General features: G+C 37.2%; 1 protein-coding gene across 10 annotated transcripts in view; it reads right to left on the bottom strand.

Moving 5' to 3' along the window:
* The window catches only part of ank3b (ankyrin 3b), a 633,883-nt gene that overhangs the window by 9,171 nt on the left and 605,817 nt on the right, over positions 1-18,895 (bottom strand). For all 10 annotated transcript variants that reach the window (XM_039771398.1, XM_039771378.1, XM_039771390.1 and 7 more), the window contains 4 exons: positions 6,749-7,097; positions 3,958-4,038; positions 2,262-2,345; positions 2,002-2,148 (listed from right to left, as the gene is read on the bottom strand). In XM_039771398.1, the coding sequence (XP_039627332.1) occupies positions 2,002-2,148; positions 2,262-2,345; positions 3,958-4,038; positions 6,749-7,097 (661 nt within the window). The remainder of the gene's footprint in view (positions 1-2,001; positions 2,149-2,261; positions 2,346-3,957; positions 4,039-6,748; positions 7,098-18,895) is intronic.

Raw genomic sequence — 18,895 nt, 5'->3', positions numbered from 1 at the left:
AAATATTTTTCTGTTTATGCCAAGGTTACCCCTTAATTATTACACTGGGCAAATATCTATGATTATGTTTGTGACATAAACAGTGAGCTATGCAACTAAACAAGGACATATTGAATATGAAATGAAAAACAACACATCTGTTACTTATTCACAACATAACATCTTCAGGAATTGCTTAGGCCAAAGGGTCAGAGAATAGGCTAACAGTAAAAGTCTTGGAAGGACCACACTATTGAATGATGCATAACATTTTTCGTAAAGCACTTTGGAACAGTGCACATTATGTAGCTACTTCTTAAAATATTGCAGGAATTCAGTAATCTAAGCGTTTTGAGCAACATCACTGAAAACAACTAGCAGGCAGTTCTACCATCACAAAGTTTGGTCACATAAGACCTCAAATTAAACTGAAGAAATTCTGTTAATGTGTTTTCACCTCATCAACTCATTCAAAAACAGTAGATTATGGGTTCAAAAGTGTATTTGGGAGGATAGCCCATATGTTCCTCATCAGCACTCTTTTATGCTGAGGGGAATGTGTGAGGGTTTGTACTTACTAGAGTGTGCCCAGAATCATTTTTGGGCCATTATTTAAAAGGTGTTCCTCCACCATTGGCAGAAGTGCTTAGAGTTGGGGGTTAGCCAATGATAAGGACTCAGATAGCAAAAGGGAGAAAGGAAGCAAAGAAGGAAGAAATGCCAGAGAGGCGGAGAATGTGATTTAGTCTAGGTAACCACAGACTACATTTATGTAGATATTGTAGGTATCAGAGGCATTAGGTGTCTGTTACTCTTTGCAGAATTTGCTATACTTGTCCTACTTTTGTTATTACACCCGATTTTGTTTGCTCGATTAGTCTCCGGTGTCTGTATTTTGGTTTGGAGTCTGCTTATAAACACTCCCTACAGTCAATATGGTCTACACTGAGTCTTTAGGAAAGTCTTATGAATATCACTTTGACAATTAATTGGTGTCTATCAAGGTCCTCTTGAACCTTTAAATGGTTGGACTATAAAGGTCTGTAGATAACATAAATCAACTTTAGAGTTTTTTGGGATAGCCTCATAGACCACATGTTTGAACACATGTTTTCAAAGATATGGTGAGATCAACTGCAATCTCAGTCCTTCTTTTTCTTTTACCATTCGTTTTTCGTATGACGAACATGAGACATCAGAGAAAGACAAGCCTCTTTTTTTATTTTATTGCCTAAAACACCTGTTTTCCTTCTTTCCCTGTAGCTGTATTACATGCATTGAACTTCTAGGTGGGCGCTCATTGGTTGTCAGTTCTTGCACATTCAAAAGCCTGCCCCACGACTTTAAAAATAAATTGTTTTAAAGTTTGTAAGGGTGAGTCATAGACTGGTTGGATGCTGTGACTTCCCCTGAATCACTAAGATTATATAAATGAAGGCTGTTTTTTTTCCGTAGCAGGCACAACTACAAAAAAACACAAAGGCTATGACTGAAAACTGCTGCACAAGCTGTGTACTATGATGGGGGTTAAGTTGTAAGAATGAAAGCTCGTGTTTGGCTGGGATAGTCACCCACTGATCACAGAAATTAACTTGTTTATTCCAAAGCCCATTCCACATATTTTGTATATTTGTTACTGCAATGTATAGTTCTGAATTATACTTCATTGAATTGAATAGCAGAATATATGTATAGACTTAAGATTTGCTACTTTATTCACACCACATTAATATAGAGCAAAACCAAATTACTGCATTGCTCACATTCTTAAAGACTACAGGTCAAAACACAACCATATATGTTTCTCAGTGCATTGGGGGAATTTCAGCTCCAGCATATATTAAAACACGATAAAAACAAAAAGCAAGCAACAAGAACAGTTCAATTCAACTCCACAAATAATAAAGTCAAACAAACACTGGCTAATTGTCAAAAAAAGATTCTGAGAAAAAAAACCAACAGAGTATCAGAATCTTTTTGCAGACATCAGCTGCTGCAGTCTCTGTAAGAAATACTGCCAACCTCTGGCTTTGCTGTTTGCGTTTCTAAGTATTTAGCATAGTCTTCCTCCTCTAAGTGTAACGCCTGTTTGTACTGCCTGTCCTTTTTTCCTTTTTCACGTTCCCTGTCATCTGAAGCAACCACACGTCTGATAACTTTTCTGATGACCTAGAAAAAGGAAGACATTTAAAGCAAGGAGCAATTTCACATTGTATTTTCACACATTAAGGGCAGCAGCAGAGAACTCTCAAGACTAAAAAAGGAATTTCACAGAGCATTACTTTTCGAGTTATGATGTTACCATCTTCATCTGTGAACTGTTCCTCTGTCACTGATTCACCAGGTATGTTTCTCGCTTGTTCTCCCTGAAGAACGTATGATAAGTAATGTAAAAGTTGTAAGATATAGAACAGACACATAAGACATTAAGCAAAACAAAACGTTGTAATTGATAGGGCTACCACCTGCTTTCAGTTGCAAGATGTATTAAAGGTATGACAATAATTGGAAACCATTACATGAATAATCTGCTCTAAATCATGGGGGCAAAAATCTTATTTCCATTACATTTGTTTTGTTTTTTTAAACCAAAAGATAGTGCGACTTCATTTGCATGCTGTAAACATGCCGTTTTGTCTGATTTGTATTTTTAGTAGCTGGTAGTAGGTAGTATCCCTATTCGTTACCAACACCTTTTGCAGTCATGACAGAACAATAATTATAACTTCAAAAATGTTTTAACCTTGTTATGAACATTGGCTAAGTGGCACTAAGAATTAATATTTAAAGGTTTGCCAGTCCCAGCTTGAATGAGGGTGGTGACATTCTTATTTTTGTACATGTCATGCTATTGTGCATGCACTATAAAAACACTGTAATATTATAAATAACCTATTGTAAAGGGCAGTATAAAAGGTACATTTTACTGAACAACTTAAATTAGTGACTTTTTTGTTTAATTATTTATTTACACACCAACTTGGCTTTCCTTCCCAGGATGCCAATGCTGAGAGGCAGATTTCAAACTCATGGGAAATGGCTGTGCTGTTATAGTAACCACAAACAATATTTCATAAAGATGATTCACTGTCTTTGCTCACAGATTATTTTTTCTTTTCACTGTCTTTAACAGTGGACCTATTGAAAATGCGGTTTTGGCACAAAGAAAATGTCTTTACGATTTTTTTAAGCTACTCTAAATTGGTTTTCTGAAACAAATAAAGGACAAAATGAGGAGAGCATATATACAGTAGCAGTGCACCATGGGAAGTGGCATCATGTCAATTGAGAAAACTATTGAGATGCCAGCTTTTTTTTTTTATAACTCATGCCATCTGTCTTGAGATAGAAAGTGCAAATGATGTAAGGTTTAGTCCATACTAGGGATAAGTACATCTGTTAGAATTTTAAATCTTGAAAGAGACCACAAATATTGACACACATTATTACAGCTTATTAATACACACACAGAGAGGTGTACATGGATCTCGCTACAGAAGAGAAACATAAGTATGATTTTAATAGCTCAGAAATAGTTAAACATATACTTTTTTACTACAGATTTTATCAGAGTACCAAATTTATCAGATATTTTCTGGAATTTATCATAGAATATAGAACAATTTTGTTTTAACTTGTCCAGTTATTAAACTGAGGAAGAGTGGCAAATCTCTTGCTCATTCTTTGAGGATTTTCATATACAGCAGCAATAGAACAGTAATTCAGGATTGACGCATCTCTACTATCCTGAATTCAGAGAGTTTCATGCTATATAATGACAGCAACATATTTACATTCATCAAACAAATCAAAGTAAAACCATGCCAAAGGAAATAAACAGCCAAAGACACAGCAAAAAAAAAAAAACAAACAAAAAACAAAACACTGCATCAAAATAATAAGCATGTCAGCGAAGCATAGACAAAAAGGATATACATCAAGGCTAGAGGCATCAAACCAACCAGGTCTGCAAGATACCTTTAAAATCACCCGCCGTCGAATGACCCTAGTGGTGACAGTCCGTTCTTCATCAGAGCTGGATTCACTATCTCTATTTTCCTAACAAATGCATTTCAGCATACTTTATTACAAAAGCTTGTATTACTTTACACATGTCAGTAATAAAATTTACTGCTTCAGGGAATAAAAAGATGAAATAGACAGCCTTCACTCTTATACATATCTAGAAATTCATTTAATCTACATCTTGAAATCCAAGTAAGAAAAAAAGCAAACATGAAAAATGTAGAAATATGTATAGACAATGTGGTTTAAAAAATGTTTATCATTCTTTATCCAAGTATTAGTTAAAAAAAGAAAACATAATAAATGTAAGATTGTTTACCCAAATGTTCAAGTTGAAGGACCTGTTCCATAAACAGGGATGAAGCAATGGCCTAAATTACAGAGATTTCACTTATGACAGAAATGGTGGCTGCCAACTGAGGAGATATTACAGATATGTCATTTTAAAATTTAGAATATGGAGAAAACATTTGAGAGATATAATTAATAAACTCTACCATGTACAGGACTGAGGAGGTAAAATTCTTTAAATATATATATTATATAATATGTGTTGTTAATTAAAGTATCAAAGATGTGTAATAGTTACAGAATTCACACATTTGCAAAGGGTGTCCCCCCTGCTGATAGTTAATGCATATTAGAGTGTACTTTGTATAGTCAAATATAATGTTTTTTGTCATTGAGTTTTGATTTTAAGATCAAAAACAGAATAACAAAGGGAAATGTAAAAAGCAGCAATTATAAAAGTAAAAACAAATCCAGCCCAACCTAACCCAGTCAAGAGACTATGATCAAAAATCAAAAAGTAAAAAACTGAATGAAGGTTGTCCAAATTCCAGTTCAATTCCTGGATGCAACACGAATTCATAAAGTACAAAATTCAAAGTAGATAATATTACAGAATGAGGACTGCCAGTTGTCCACACAGGAGCCCTCCTGCAAGAAGGAAAAATTAGTTTGGCTGCTAAACTAGCAACACAGAAAAAAAAGAATGTTGGTGGGGGATAAACAGTACAAATATAAATAATGTTAAGACTTTTGCATTAACACAAATTGCTGATTGTAATTTATGCAGCCAGCCTAACATTTCACCTTTTTCAGGTGCATATATATTTACAGGACTGCTGACTCATAGTGATGATAAATAAATGCTTAATTGTTCATTTTCTTTATCAACTTAGAAGCATAATGCCACCAGGATAATCCTATGGCAAAAGACACAGAGCTGGAGCATAGCCTGGCATGGATATAAGTCTAACATATGTGGACTATGGCCGGCCAATCAGCCCGGCCAATACCCCCAGGCCACCAGGTGGAGCCCTTCCTGCAGCATGGAGGTGCCCCGCATGCCAGCAGGGAATTATGGACATTGGAGTTTTCATCCACAGACCTGCTGGATACCACAGGGGCCCCTAGAGGACACTGCAGGGAGGCCCAAGGACTGTTACGTGCCCTATAACCCGGAAGTACGTCTTAGTCACAGCGACAGGGGAAATGCAATACTTCTGGGATGAAGAAGAGTACTTTTGATCTGACTCGGAAGTGCTAGGAAGTCACGTGGACTGAGGGATCAGAAGCACTTCCGGGTCATAAACTATAAAAGACTGTGAGAGATCCCAGGCGAGTGAGCTGCGCTGGGTGGAATGGTGGCAACTTGTCTGGGAGTGGAGGATTGTTGTTTATGGTTTATTGTATGAGTATAGTGGAGTGGAGGGTGCTTTCTGCACATTATTATAATAATAAAGTCAGTTATTGGACTTTTACCTGGTGTTTGGCGTCTGATCAGAGGGTTCAAGGGGACGACAGCGTCCCCTATCTGTCACACACAATATACTTTGCAAAACTCTCAGATATCAACAACTGGGTCAGTGTAAAAGTATTGGCTAAGCAAACAGCATTTTTTGAATTCTGGGAGAAAATTTCACCAAACATACAGAAAGAACATACTGAGCCCACAAACTAGGTGTCCTTTCCATGAGTAGAACAGCTACTATTTATATATCTTCTCAGTAATTAAAACATGGGATATGAGCAGTCAGTGCTTATGAAGGAGACCAACTTAACAGAAAATACAATATTAGTGGGTAAACTGTATTACTCTACACACTTCCAAGTACTGTGCTTTGCTTTTTAATTTAACATTTTATGTGAAGATGGCAAAATTTGTAAAAGAGTTTTAAGTACTAACTGGAGTACTAAGCTAGTTCAGTCCATGACGAGAACCCATCGTAATGCACATAGAACATGACAAATGATCAGACCAGCAGGAGATGCTCCCCAGAACATAACTACAGTACTGGCATCAATAGGCTTGCTGTGGGATAAGATATTAACAACAGAAAGTGCAAAGAAAATACTGGATATTCATCAACAAAACTATAGCAGGTAAAACAGTGAGACATATATTGATGTTAAAATCCATTAATTAAGACAACAATGGTTGAAAAAGAGATTACCAAATTAATACATCCATTTTCTAAGTCAATGCATAAATTACCATTACCAAAATTAAATTATTTAAAAAAAGAGAATCATATATTGTATGACTTATTTATGGATGAGTTTTGCAATGTATATAAATGAAATAATGAAATACAATATTAATCTTTCAACTTTCATTCATTATAACTGACTTTTCTAATTTGCCATTTTAAATCTGCAAATGTAATGTTTAACAGATGATTTATTTTTATCTCTTCATAATCTGATGCTCTAAAAATCTCTGAAAGCATACAATTACCTGCACTTTGTGCTCTGATATAATAGTGTCTTCTTCCTTTAAACTTGGTCCTGGTTTTCCTAGTTCTGGAGAATCTCGGCTTATTTTTTTGCCAAATGATGGTGCCATTGATTCCTCCAAAGTAAGTCTGTTTCCATCTTCCAAGTGCTCCTCAATACGCACAGAACTTTTCTGCACCTTTTGCTTCATTGCATCTTTGTGGGAATTACTTTTTACTCCATTGCTTGACTCCTGGTGTATAGGTATTGTCATTGATTGAGAAGTGCGTTCTGTATGTTCACCATTCTGTTTTAGCTTTCCTCTGCTTGATTTTGAGGATGATGTAATAGAATCACTGGACTGATCTTGGCTGTACAACATTAAAGAAAACAATTTTGTTACTGATATTACATAAAGCAGAAGGGTACTAGTAATGCTTAAAATATAAAATGTGATAATCATACAATTTTACTTAAAGACAAGAAAAGAAGTTAATAAAACAATAATTGTAAAGTTACTTACTGTACTTGTATGCATGTCAACTGATAATAAACAGATATTATTCCTAACCAGTTGCTTGTATATATTAGCAAAAATGTTATATCTTTAGGCACTGTCTGTTTTTAAGTATTTACCCAATCCTCTTTCCTTCCTTAAAGTTTCATCAATTTCCTGAACATACTTAATCAAATTCAGCAAAGTTGGGCTAATGATTTGCCAGGTAAAAATAAAAAATAAAAATTTAAAAAGTACAAACAGTGTCTGGTGGCTATAAGTAAATATCACTTTCCATCAATACTAAAAAACATTTTCATTGTATGCAAGGGTACTAAATATATATGCACTCTTATTTCTTCTTCTACCATTCCTTATCAAGGTTATTGGGAACTTATCAGGATCATCTGTGGGTTGAACATTATTTTAATAATATCTGGATAAAGTGTGCATCAACTAATGCTGTTTCAGACACCATATTATTCAAGAGCCATGTACTATAGTGAACTCAGTCTTTGACAACTGAAGACCAATTTCTAAAATGCCATTCTTAGGTAAATCTCTAGAAAAGGCAGTTTTTAAGTATCTAAATTATTATTTCTTTAAACATTCTAATCTCAACACAATTTTCAGTTAGGTACTAGAGCAAAGCATAGTATTGAAATTGCACTGGTAAAAAGGTAGTAAATGATTTGCAGGTTAATGTAGACAGACTCTGTATATCTGTTTTTGTTCTTTTAGACTTGAGTGCAGCATTTGACACCATAGATCACAATATTCTTATAAATTGCCTTAGATAATAGGTGAGCCTCACCTGCAAAGTCTTAAATTGGTTTCAGTCTTACTTAACAGGTAGACAACTCTTTGTGAGTTGTGGTGATTGTACTTCGGAAATTCATGATATTGTATATGGTGTACCACAAAGATCTGCTCTGGGTCAGCTGCTTTTTTTTTAGTCTATATTCTTCCATTTGGCCAGATTATCTCAAAACACAAGGTGAGCTACCACAGCTGTGCAGATGACACACACTTTCATTTATCGATAGTACCTGATCACCCTGAAGCCCTTGGCTCTCTGATTCAATGTCTTAACAGTATTTCTAATTGGATAAGTAGAAACTTTCTTAAACTAAACAAAGAAAAACAGAAATCTTAGTGACTGGCAAATATGGGAATAGCGAGGGTATTGGAAATAAACGTGATCACTTAGGTTTAAAAATCAAGGCAGAGATAATGAATTTGGGATAGTCATTGAGTCTGTCCTAAACTTTAAATCACATATCAACCAGATTACTAGGACTGCATTTTTTATTTAAGGAATATAGAAAATGTTAGACAACTTATAACTTTACAAGACGCTGAAAAATTACTAAACACTTTTGTTTTTAGTTGACTAGATTACTGTAATGCACTCCTAACAGAACTACCTAAGAAAAATATAAGTCGGTTGCAATTAGTACAGAATGTACCAACCGGAATTTTAACTAGAAAAAGAAAATCTGAGCACATATCTCCAGTTTTAGCATCGTTACATTGGTTACCTATGTCATTCAGAACTCACTTTATAATACTACTAATGGTTTATAAAACTTTAAATAGTGTTGCTCTGTCCTATATTTTGGAATGCCTATCCCCCTACACTCCAATGGAAGCGGGAGCCCCAGCTATCCTCGCGACCGACTTCATCGAATCCTTTCATATGAAATCTGGAAACAAAGAGGAATGACATTTAAGTGAGGTATGTGGGGGCTGGGGGGTCTTTTGGCTTTGGAACCCCTGCAGATTTTGTTTTTCTTCAGCTTTAATGGAGTTTTTTTTTCTGTTTTTTCTGTCCTCCCGGCCATTTGACCTTACCACCGGAATCATCCTTAGAGACTTACTTCATGACACTATATAAAAGGACTCTACTCTTCAACTTGATATTTTTCTGTTTTTAAGATTGTTTAGATAATTTTTTTTTTGTTTCTTTGATACTCAGTCCTTAATATTACTGCTTAAACATATCTTTTTTGTTTTCTTGTAACTATTTCTTTGACATCTTGTAAAGCACTTTGAGCTACAATGTTGTATGATAATGTGCTCTGTAAATGAATGTTGGTGTTGTGTGTTCTTTACTTAAACAAAAAGACCAACTACAACATAATTAAAAATATGTATTTTTAAGAATTTTCATATTACCTATTAAGAATTCTTGACTACAATAACTGGTTTACTCTTTAACAAAAATTTGACCAATCAATTGGCCCCAACTTGTCTCAAGGTTATGATGTTCAGGTCTCTGCCAACTGAGGAAAATATTACCAAGGATACACCTATTTTATGAAATGATAGTCTCATTGGTCATAAAATACAGACCATTTAAAATGACTAACACTGTCTTTAGAAAATCTACCAAGTAGGACTTAGAATTGCTGGCAAAAAAAAATAAACAAATGCAAATTCACGTAAGCGAGCCAACCACAATCTACAGCAATTTATAATTAAACTAGCATGGCTGTGCCAAATCAAATATTAAAAAAGATTCTTCATCCAGAGTGTTATTTGAGAGATCCAAATAGTTGTATGGAGTTTTGTGGGTTTTTTTTATTTAATTTAGAACTCACTATATATCCATCCATTGTCTAACCCGCTGAATCCGAATAGGGTCACGGGGGTCTGCTGGAGCCAATCCCAGCCAACACAGGGCACAAGGCAGGAACCAATCCTGGGCAGGGTGCCAACCCACCGCAGGACGCACACAAACACACCCACACACCAAGCACACACTAGGGCCAATTTAGAATCGCCAATCCACCTAACCTGCATGTCTTTGGATTGTGGGAGGAAACTGGAGCGCCCGGAGGAAACCCACGCAGACACGGGGAGAACATGCAAACTCCACGCAGGGAGGACCTGGGAAGCGAACCCGGGTCTCCTAACTGCGAGGCAGCAGCGCTACCACTGCGCCACCCATACTCACTATATATGCCACTGATAAATCAATCTCACTGCTATTGGATAAATCCTTAGAGTGGGCAACAGCAATATCAGATGTAGAACACACTAATTGGATTTACACTAATTCAGGGTGTTTTTTTAAAGCAACAAAGAAAATAGTGCTGAGTACTAAACCTCTATTAAATCTTATTTATGGAATAAAGACCAATGCTGAAAATATTATTTCTTTCAAGATGTTTTCAGAGGATTCTGTCAGGAATGTTACTTTTTAACATCTGTATTTTTTAATGGTTTGCCTGAGGAATTAATATATTAGTTATCAAGTCATGACAGGGATGCTTGTTTGTTTGCATAAGGGGTGATATTGGGAAGCTTTTTGTTAGTCTTGCTTAAAAAATAAGGTATATTAAAGAAAAGCTGTTGCTATTATGGTGGTTCAGAGCATGTGAAATAAGTATTTTGTAATTCCAGGAATTCACATTGGTGAGATAGGAACCGTTCATGCCTTATTATTTAATTAAAGGCAACATTTTCTTTCAAGGCTTTTGTTGATTCACAGGCTGTTGAATTTTTTTCTCATGTACTATTGGTTAAGAGATTAAAAATAAAAATATTTGATTTTGCAGTACAAATAAAACGTTATATTACAGACAGGAGACTTTCAGTAGTAATAATAAAACTGCAGAACAAACTAAAATGACCATGGGTATTTTACATAATAAATTAATGTTTGGCTATCCTAGGTATTCCTGTCTCTCATGCTATGCAATTTCAGGCAAGCCCACCTCTCAAAAGAATTGTGAGATGTCTTTAGTAAAGACCACCATGCAAGAAATCTGTTGCCTTGGTGGAATAAGGGCAGGTTGTATTTATTCAAGACTGAAACTAAAGCTATAGAGGATTATATAGAGTAGATTTTAGCAAAAGGCTTTATTTGCTTAACAGTCCACTTGATGCTGGATTTATCTTCATTGAGTGAAAATAGATCTCATCAGCCTAATTTGTATCATAGAAAATGAAATAAAGTTCATTGCAAAATAATTACTAATTTTCATTAATCATCTCCTTGTTTAATTAAGTCAGTGATTCCACAGTTTTTACAAAATTGGATTTGCTTAGGGCTTATAATTTAATCATAATTCATGATGAAGATAAACAGAAAACTGCCTTTGACACATTTCAACACATTATCATTTGCTAACCAAGTATTTCAAGATATATAGGAAGTTTATGTAGTGAATTATATGTATGATATCTCATGTTTTTCCTACGACAGAGAATAATTCTAAAAGTTTTAAGGAGAATATGTAAAAGACTGCAACAGCATCAATTCCATACACCAGCAATCTAATTTTTAGGATGTATCATTTTAAACAGACAGCCTTATTAGATCCATCTAGTATTTTTAGAATGGCCAGTACCAAATAAAGTCAAACAAATCCAAATATTTATTTGGGAAATTACCATTATAGAAAATGTTTTAGGGGTTTTAGTACACTGGTTTCCCCAATTGATTCTTTACAAAAAAGATTGATAAGTGTTTTGATTGATCTCAGAAAACTCCGCAAGCTTCGTTCAATTAAAAAACCTTTTCATGGCTATTCTCATTTTATGACATTCTGACTGCTCTTTATAATTTGAAGTATATTTGGACTCTTCAAATACAGGTATTTGGGCTGTGATAGAGCAATGATTTTCTGACAAGGTTATATCCTAGTGTTTTTCTCTCCTAAAAACAGCAGGCCAGGAACTGAATGTGTACAATACAGAGCTGCTGAATATAAAATGAACTCTTAGATAAATGGAAACATAGCCTACATAGTTTTCAAAAATCATTTAAAATGTAAATAGACTATTACCTACTTAAAACATGTGTGGCATGTGGCTGGGGATGGTATCCAACCGGGACGCCCAAAAGGACCGGAGGAAAGCTTCCACCTCCTCCAGACCACAAGGGGGCGACCACCCTGGTTGCGTTGGGGACCATGGGTGCAGAGCTTGGAAGCTCAACCCTGTAGGAGCCCGTGGTCATGGCCAGGGGGCGCCCCGGTGCCTGGAGAGCCCTGGACCTCAGCACTTCTGCCACACCCGGAAGTGCTGGGGGGAAGAGGATCGGAGTGCTTCCGGGTACACAGCCAGTGTTTCTGCCGCACAGGGGCGTGTCAGCAGAATGTTACTGGAGGACACCTGGAGCACATCCGGGTGGCTATAAAAGGGGCTGCCTCCCTCCATTTGATGGCTGTGTGTTAACCCAGGTTGTCAGAAGCCAATATCCTGTTGTTTTTTAACTGGTATAAGGGTGAACATGGCATTTTTGAAACTGGGCTTCTGTGAATAACCAGGTTATTAAGTCACATCTAAACACACTTAATGAAACAGAAGAATGAGACAATAAATTATTTTGTAAAAAGATCAAAAAGATTGTAAAAAGATCACAGCAAAAAAACACACACACACACATTTATATACTATAAATATACTATATATAGAATGAGAACTACTTGTCTTTAAATACAGATAAAACAGAGATGTTAATTGTTGGAGGGAATGACGCTGATCACAGCAATATTTTGTCGTCATTTAACTCAGTTGGAATCCCAATTAATTTTACTGAATCAGCCCGCAATCTAGGAGTTATCTTTGACTCTAGCATGTCATTTAAAGCGATATTACAAAGTCGTCCAAAACCTGTTTTTTCCATCTTAAAAATATTAGGAAATTAAGGCGCTTTCTAAATAAACAGGATTGTGAGAAATTAATTCATGCATTTATCTCTAGTAGGATTGACTACTGCAATGTGGTGTTCACTGGCTGTTCAAACTGTTCTCTATACAGCCTCCAGTTAATCCAAAATGCCGCTGCAAGAATTATTACAAGAACAAGAAAATATGAACACATAACCCCAGTTCTTAAATCTTTACACTGGCTCCCAGTTAAATTTAGGGCAGATTTCAAAATCCTCCTTTTAACATATAAAGCATTAAATGGCCGAGGTCCGGCTTACTTGTCTGAACTTATCATGACTTACAAACCTGAGCGCACATTAAGATCTCAAGATGCCGGTCTGCTTAGGATTCCAAGGATTAATAAAATAACAGTGGGAGGTCGAGCTTTTAGTTACAGGGCCCCTAAACTGTGGAATGGTCTTCCTGCTTCCATAAGAGATGCCCCTCGGTCTCAGCCTTTAAATCCCGGCTGAAGACTCACTACTTCAGTTTAGCATATCCTGACTAGAGCTGCTGATTAACTGTACATACTGCATCTCTGTTGTTAGTCATTAGCACTATAACATAAGTAACATGATAATTATATTTGAATACTAACCCTCACCTATTCTGTTTCTTTTCTCGGTACCCAAATGTGGCCATTGGTGCCACGGCCCACCTGCCAAGTTGTTTGCCTGCCTATGGTAAAGTCATCCCTGATGGAGGATCACAGGAATCATGGGAAAGAGGGGTCCTTTCATCGGAGCAATGTTTCAGCCGTGGCATGGCCAAATGGAGATGCAGCTAGATGGATGAGGTCTCCAGGACTCTAAAAATATCGAAACCTAATTATGTCATATCATCTACTGTTAAACCGTAATTCTAAAATTTTTATTATGCTGTCTTAAGGAATTGTTCTGTTGTGTATATTGTATTGTATTGACCCCCTACTTTTGACACCTACTGCACGCCCAACCTACCTGGAAAGGGGTCTCTCTTTGAACTGCCTTTCCCGAGGTTTCTTCCATTTTTCCCTACAAGGTTTTATTGGGAGTTTTTCCTTGTCTTCTCAGAGAGTCAAGGCTGGGGGGCTGTCAAAAGGCAGGGCCTGTTAAAGCCCATTGCGGCACTTCCTGTGTGATTTTGGGCTATACAAAAATAAACTGTATTGTATTGTAAACTGTATACTAGCAAAATACCCGCGCTTCGCAGCGGAGAAGTAGCGTGTTAAAGAAGTAATGAAAAAGAAAAGGAAACATTTTGAAAATAACGTAACATGATTGTCAATGTAATGAATGTAATTTTTTGTCACTGTTATCTATATATCTATTATCTATCTATCTATATCTATATCTATATCTATATCTCCTTTGGGGTGCGAGCAGCTGTTGCTGGGGGTGCCAGAATCCATCAAGGAAGAAAAATGAAAAACATTATTTGTACAAAATCTTAGGCAGGCTATTTCATATCAGTGCAATATGCTGCTTGTTAAAACGGATGACTCCTGCTCTTACGTGCACTTACTGTAGTGCTGCGTGGGTATTATGAAGTATCGAATTTGTTCAAGTTCTATTAAAATTTTAAATATAAGTAATTTTTATTTAGTCGACAGAAATATGTTTGGTAGGAATGAAAGTTAAATTTAGTCAGCATTGCATACATTTTCCTTCACCATAGAAATTTAAAGAGTAAATTCAACTTCCATTCCTACCAAAGATATTTCTGGCGACTTAAATAGAACCTGCTTATATCCAAATTCTACTATTGAGCTGTCGCCTGCCTGCCTGGATAAGTCACCCTCGCTTAGCTCTAACTTTTTTACCGTTCATTTAATCATGGCTAGTCGTGAAAAAATCAGAACATGGAAGGAGGATTACACTGAGTATGGCTTTACCAAAATAATTATTGATGGCGAATAAAGTATCCATTATTCATAAAGCTTCAATTGGTGATCTTTTTTTCTGCGTTAATCTCATATTTTTTCATACTTCTTCTCAAACCAAGGGGGTGCGAGGGTAAAATGAATCGGGAAGCACTGATTTATATATATTGAATATACTGAAATAGTTTTACTGTCAAATAATGCAAACAGTACGCAGCACATGTTTCGCCCTAATTCTGGGCTCATCAGGCATACACACTCACTCCACCCCCTCTCAGGAATCAAACCTCGGACGTCAGCGCTAGAGGCGAAGCCTCTTGTGTTGCGCCATGGCGTGTGTTTCATTTATTTGACAGTATGTAGATCGGGGTGTGTATATATATATATATATATATATATATATATATATATATATATATATATATATATATGTATATATATATACTCCTGTAGCCACAATAAATGCCTTTATTTTATAGACAAACCAGGGATGAACAAGTTCCTTTCTACTGCAGCTACAGCTGCGACACACATAAAAAACATCAATAATAACTCATAAACGTGCAATATCATTTAGGAAAATAGCAACATTTTACTCACAAAATATTCAGATTATTTGTAAACAAAATCCATCGTCCTCTCTTTCCTCAAACAGTTCAATTACTCTGTCGTACGGATTATCCGAGCGCTTCAGTTCCATCAAAACCTCACTTTCTATCGCCATCGAAGGTAATGCTGAAAGGTCGAACCCGCCCTATGGTAGTCCTGGCATAAGTTTGAACTCGCTTTAGGGCTGAAAATGTCCGCTTGACAGAAGCAGCGTACACAGGAATGCTCACCGCCAAATATACCAATGTGAACAGCTGCCTCACGCTCTCATTCAGATTTTTCTGATGAAGGAAGTCAAGGAGATCAGTGGGAGATTCTCCTGCAAAATCATCCATAGCATACATTACAGTCAGTTCTGTTTTTAGCCGAGACAGATCAAAAAGCGCTCTGTGGCTGTTGTGTTAAAGTGTAGAAGGCTGCATGCGTGAAATTTTTCTTGTATTCCCGAAACTTCTGGAGCTCGAGGAGCGTGACAAACATCAGGTTTTCGTGGTCTTGAAATCTGGTCTGTGTCTGGCAAATAATATTGTCCAGAATCCTGACATGGAGTTGGCCGTAGTGCACGCGACGATCTTTCGCTCGGAGCATTTGCGGTGCATTCAGTGGCCTCGGAGAGTTACTCATATCGGCTTCTATCCAATCAATGGGTCTGAATACAGTGACGTTGCCGTATGCCTGCTAGAGGGCCCTACTGACACCAACTCAAAATCTGATTGGTTGAAGCAACAGGTTAATCGACATTTATTCTGTGTTAGAGTGCCTCCACAACAGATTCTGAAAGCCTCTCTGCCTCGCAACAAATGACGGCTGAAATGTGATTGGTTAAATATTTAAGTAAGAAACTCTGCCTCCCACGGCTATCGAGCTGCATTCTATTACAGTATATGGACAAAAATATGTTCCAGTTATGACCATTATGTGTAGAATGTCAGTGAGGGCTTTGCCTTTTATTAGTATAGATACATATATATACCCAATTTACATTTCTTAGCTGTCAACCTGGCCTGTCTGAAATTGTCAAGTTCAGCCTGAAGGTGAACCAAATGCGACTGCCAATCATTCCTGAAAATGACAACATTATCAAGATATGCTCTGGAATATTTAGAATGGGGATGGAAATTATGATCCAACATATGCTGGAAAGTTAGAGGTGCACCATGCAAATCAAATGGGAGTCTAGTAAATCTGAATAATCCATCGGGGTGGCAAATGTTGTTTGTTCACAACTGGAAGCTTCAAGAGGCACCAACCAGTACCCCTTTATAAGACTGAGTTTAGAGATATATGATGCCTGACCCAGTTTTTCCAGTAATTCATCAACACAGGGCATAGGATAAGCGTCAAATTTGGAAACCTTATTTAAGTGTTTAAAATCAATACAGAACTAAATTGAATCATCCTGTTTCAGTACCAGCATGATTGGGCTATACCAATTGCTCTTACTTTCGCAAATAACACCTAATTCGAGCATCTGTCTGACCTCATCACACACTACATTCTTCCACGCCTCCGGTATCCGATACCGGCACACCTGCACCTTAAAACCAGTCTCCGTAATGATCTTATGTTCTACAAGTCCAGTGAGGCCAAGCAGAGAGGAAAAGACATCAGAGCTGCATCCTATCAAAGACAGCAAGTCGGATTTCTGGGATTCAGTCAAATCGTCACCAATAGTAACGTCAGTCTGGGAGACTGCAGCCATGGATGTTAACAACTCCTGAGGGTTATTCCAGAGATTAACATGCAAAATCTGTATGGGTTTTCACTGGCCTGGTATCCTGACTTTGTAATTTACCGGACCCATACATTCTTCAACCACAGCTGGACCCTACTATTTCGCTAGGAACTTATGTGGGTCAGAAGGAATCAGAACTAGTACCTGATAATCAGGTTTAAATTCACGGCGTTTGGTTCTCTTATCATAATGACGTTTCTGGGCATTCTTCGTTCTTGGGAACACGGCCGCTCTTCAGAAACTACCTCTTAAACAGTGTTTTAATGGGAAATAAACACACTCTTGCACACTCTTCCCCCTCCTCTGTGTGGGATCAGCTGCAGGCTGTGTTCCTCGTGTGGGGCTTTGAACATTTAAAAGACCAAGCCGCGGCCCATCCTAATGTCTCACTCTCCTGTCCTCTCTCCCCTAGACCCCCTCGAAGAGGAAGACTCTGTGTATTTTGACCAGGAGTTGGGGGGCCTAGCTGTCACGTTTGACAGCTGTTTCCTGTGAGACCAGACTGCTTCTGAAAGGGACTTGTGTTTGTAACTGCCAGTACAGCAATAAAGTTTTTACTCCTCAGAAAGCCTTCTCTACTCTCCTGTGCAACTTCATGCTTGACAAAAGATATATATATATATATACTCAGCAAAAAAAGAAACGTCCTCTGACTTTCAACTGTTTTTACTTTCAGTAAACTTAATGTGTAAATATTTGTCTGATCACTAAAAGAGTCAACACCATAAGACATAAACTAAAAATGTTTCACAATGTGTCCCTGAATGAAGGGAGACTCAAAATCAAAAGTACCAGTCAATATCTGGTGTGGCCACCAGCTGCTTGAAGTACTGCAGTGGATCTCCTCCTCATGGACTGGACCAGATTTGTCAGTTCTTGCTGTGAGATGTTACCCCACTCTTCCACCAAGGCACCTGCAAGTTCCTGGACATTTCTGGGGGGAATGGCCCTAGCCCTCACCCTGCGATCCAACAGGTCCCAGACGTGCTTAATGGGATTGAGATCCGGGCTCTTCCACTGCGAGGATGATCAGCTGTCCTTCCTGTCTACCTGTAGCGCTGTCTTAGGCGTCTCACAGTGCGGACATGGCAATTTATTGCCCTAACCACATCAGCAGTCCTCATGCCTCCCTGCAGCATGCCTAATGCACGTTCACGTAGATGAGCAGGGACCCTGGGCATCTTTCTTTGGGTGTTTTTCACAGTCGGTAGACAAGTCTCTTTAGTGTCCTGCGTTTTTAGAACTGTGACCTTAAACGCCTACTTTCTTTAAGTTGTTAAGGTCTTAACGACCATTCCACAGGTGCATGTTATTTAATTGATTATGGTTAATTGAACATGCATGGAAAACATTGTTTAAACCCTTTACAATGAAGATCTGTAAAGTTATTTGGATTTTTAAAACATTATTGTTGAAATACACAGTCCTGAAAAGGGACGTTTCTTTTTTTGCTGAGTATATATATATACTGTATATATATATATATATATAGATATATAGATATAAATATATATACAGTGGAACCTCGGTTTGCGAGCATAATTCGTTCTGGAGACATGCTCGCAGTCCAAAGCACTTGTATATCAAAGTGAATTTCCCCATAAGAAATAATGGAAACTCAGATGATTCATTCCACAACCCAAAACTATTCATATAAAAATGATTAATACAAAATATAAAGTAAAAATACATAAAACAAATTAACCTGCACTTTACCTTTGAAAAGAATCATGGCTGGTGTGAGTGAGTTTCTAAATTCTTGTGGGATTCCACCCAATGGGACGACATGCGGAAAAGCGTCCCAA

The sequence above is a fragment of the Polypterus senegalus genome, chromosome 1, assembly GCF_016835505.1.
Source record: "Polypterus senegalus isolate Bchr_013 chromosome 1, ASM1683550v1, whole genome shotgun sequence".
Classification (NCBI taxonomy): domain Eukaryota; kingdom Metazoa; phylum Chordata; class Cladistia; order Polypteriformes; family Polypteridae; genus Polypterus; species Polypterus senegalus.
Note: the sequence above shows the minus strand (reverse complement) of the source record. Positions and strands in the feature narration are given on the sequence as shown.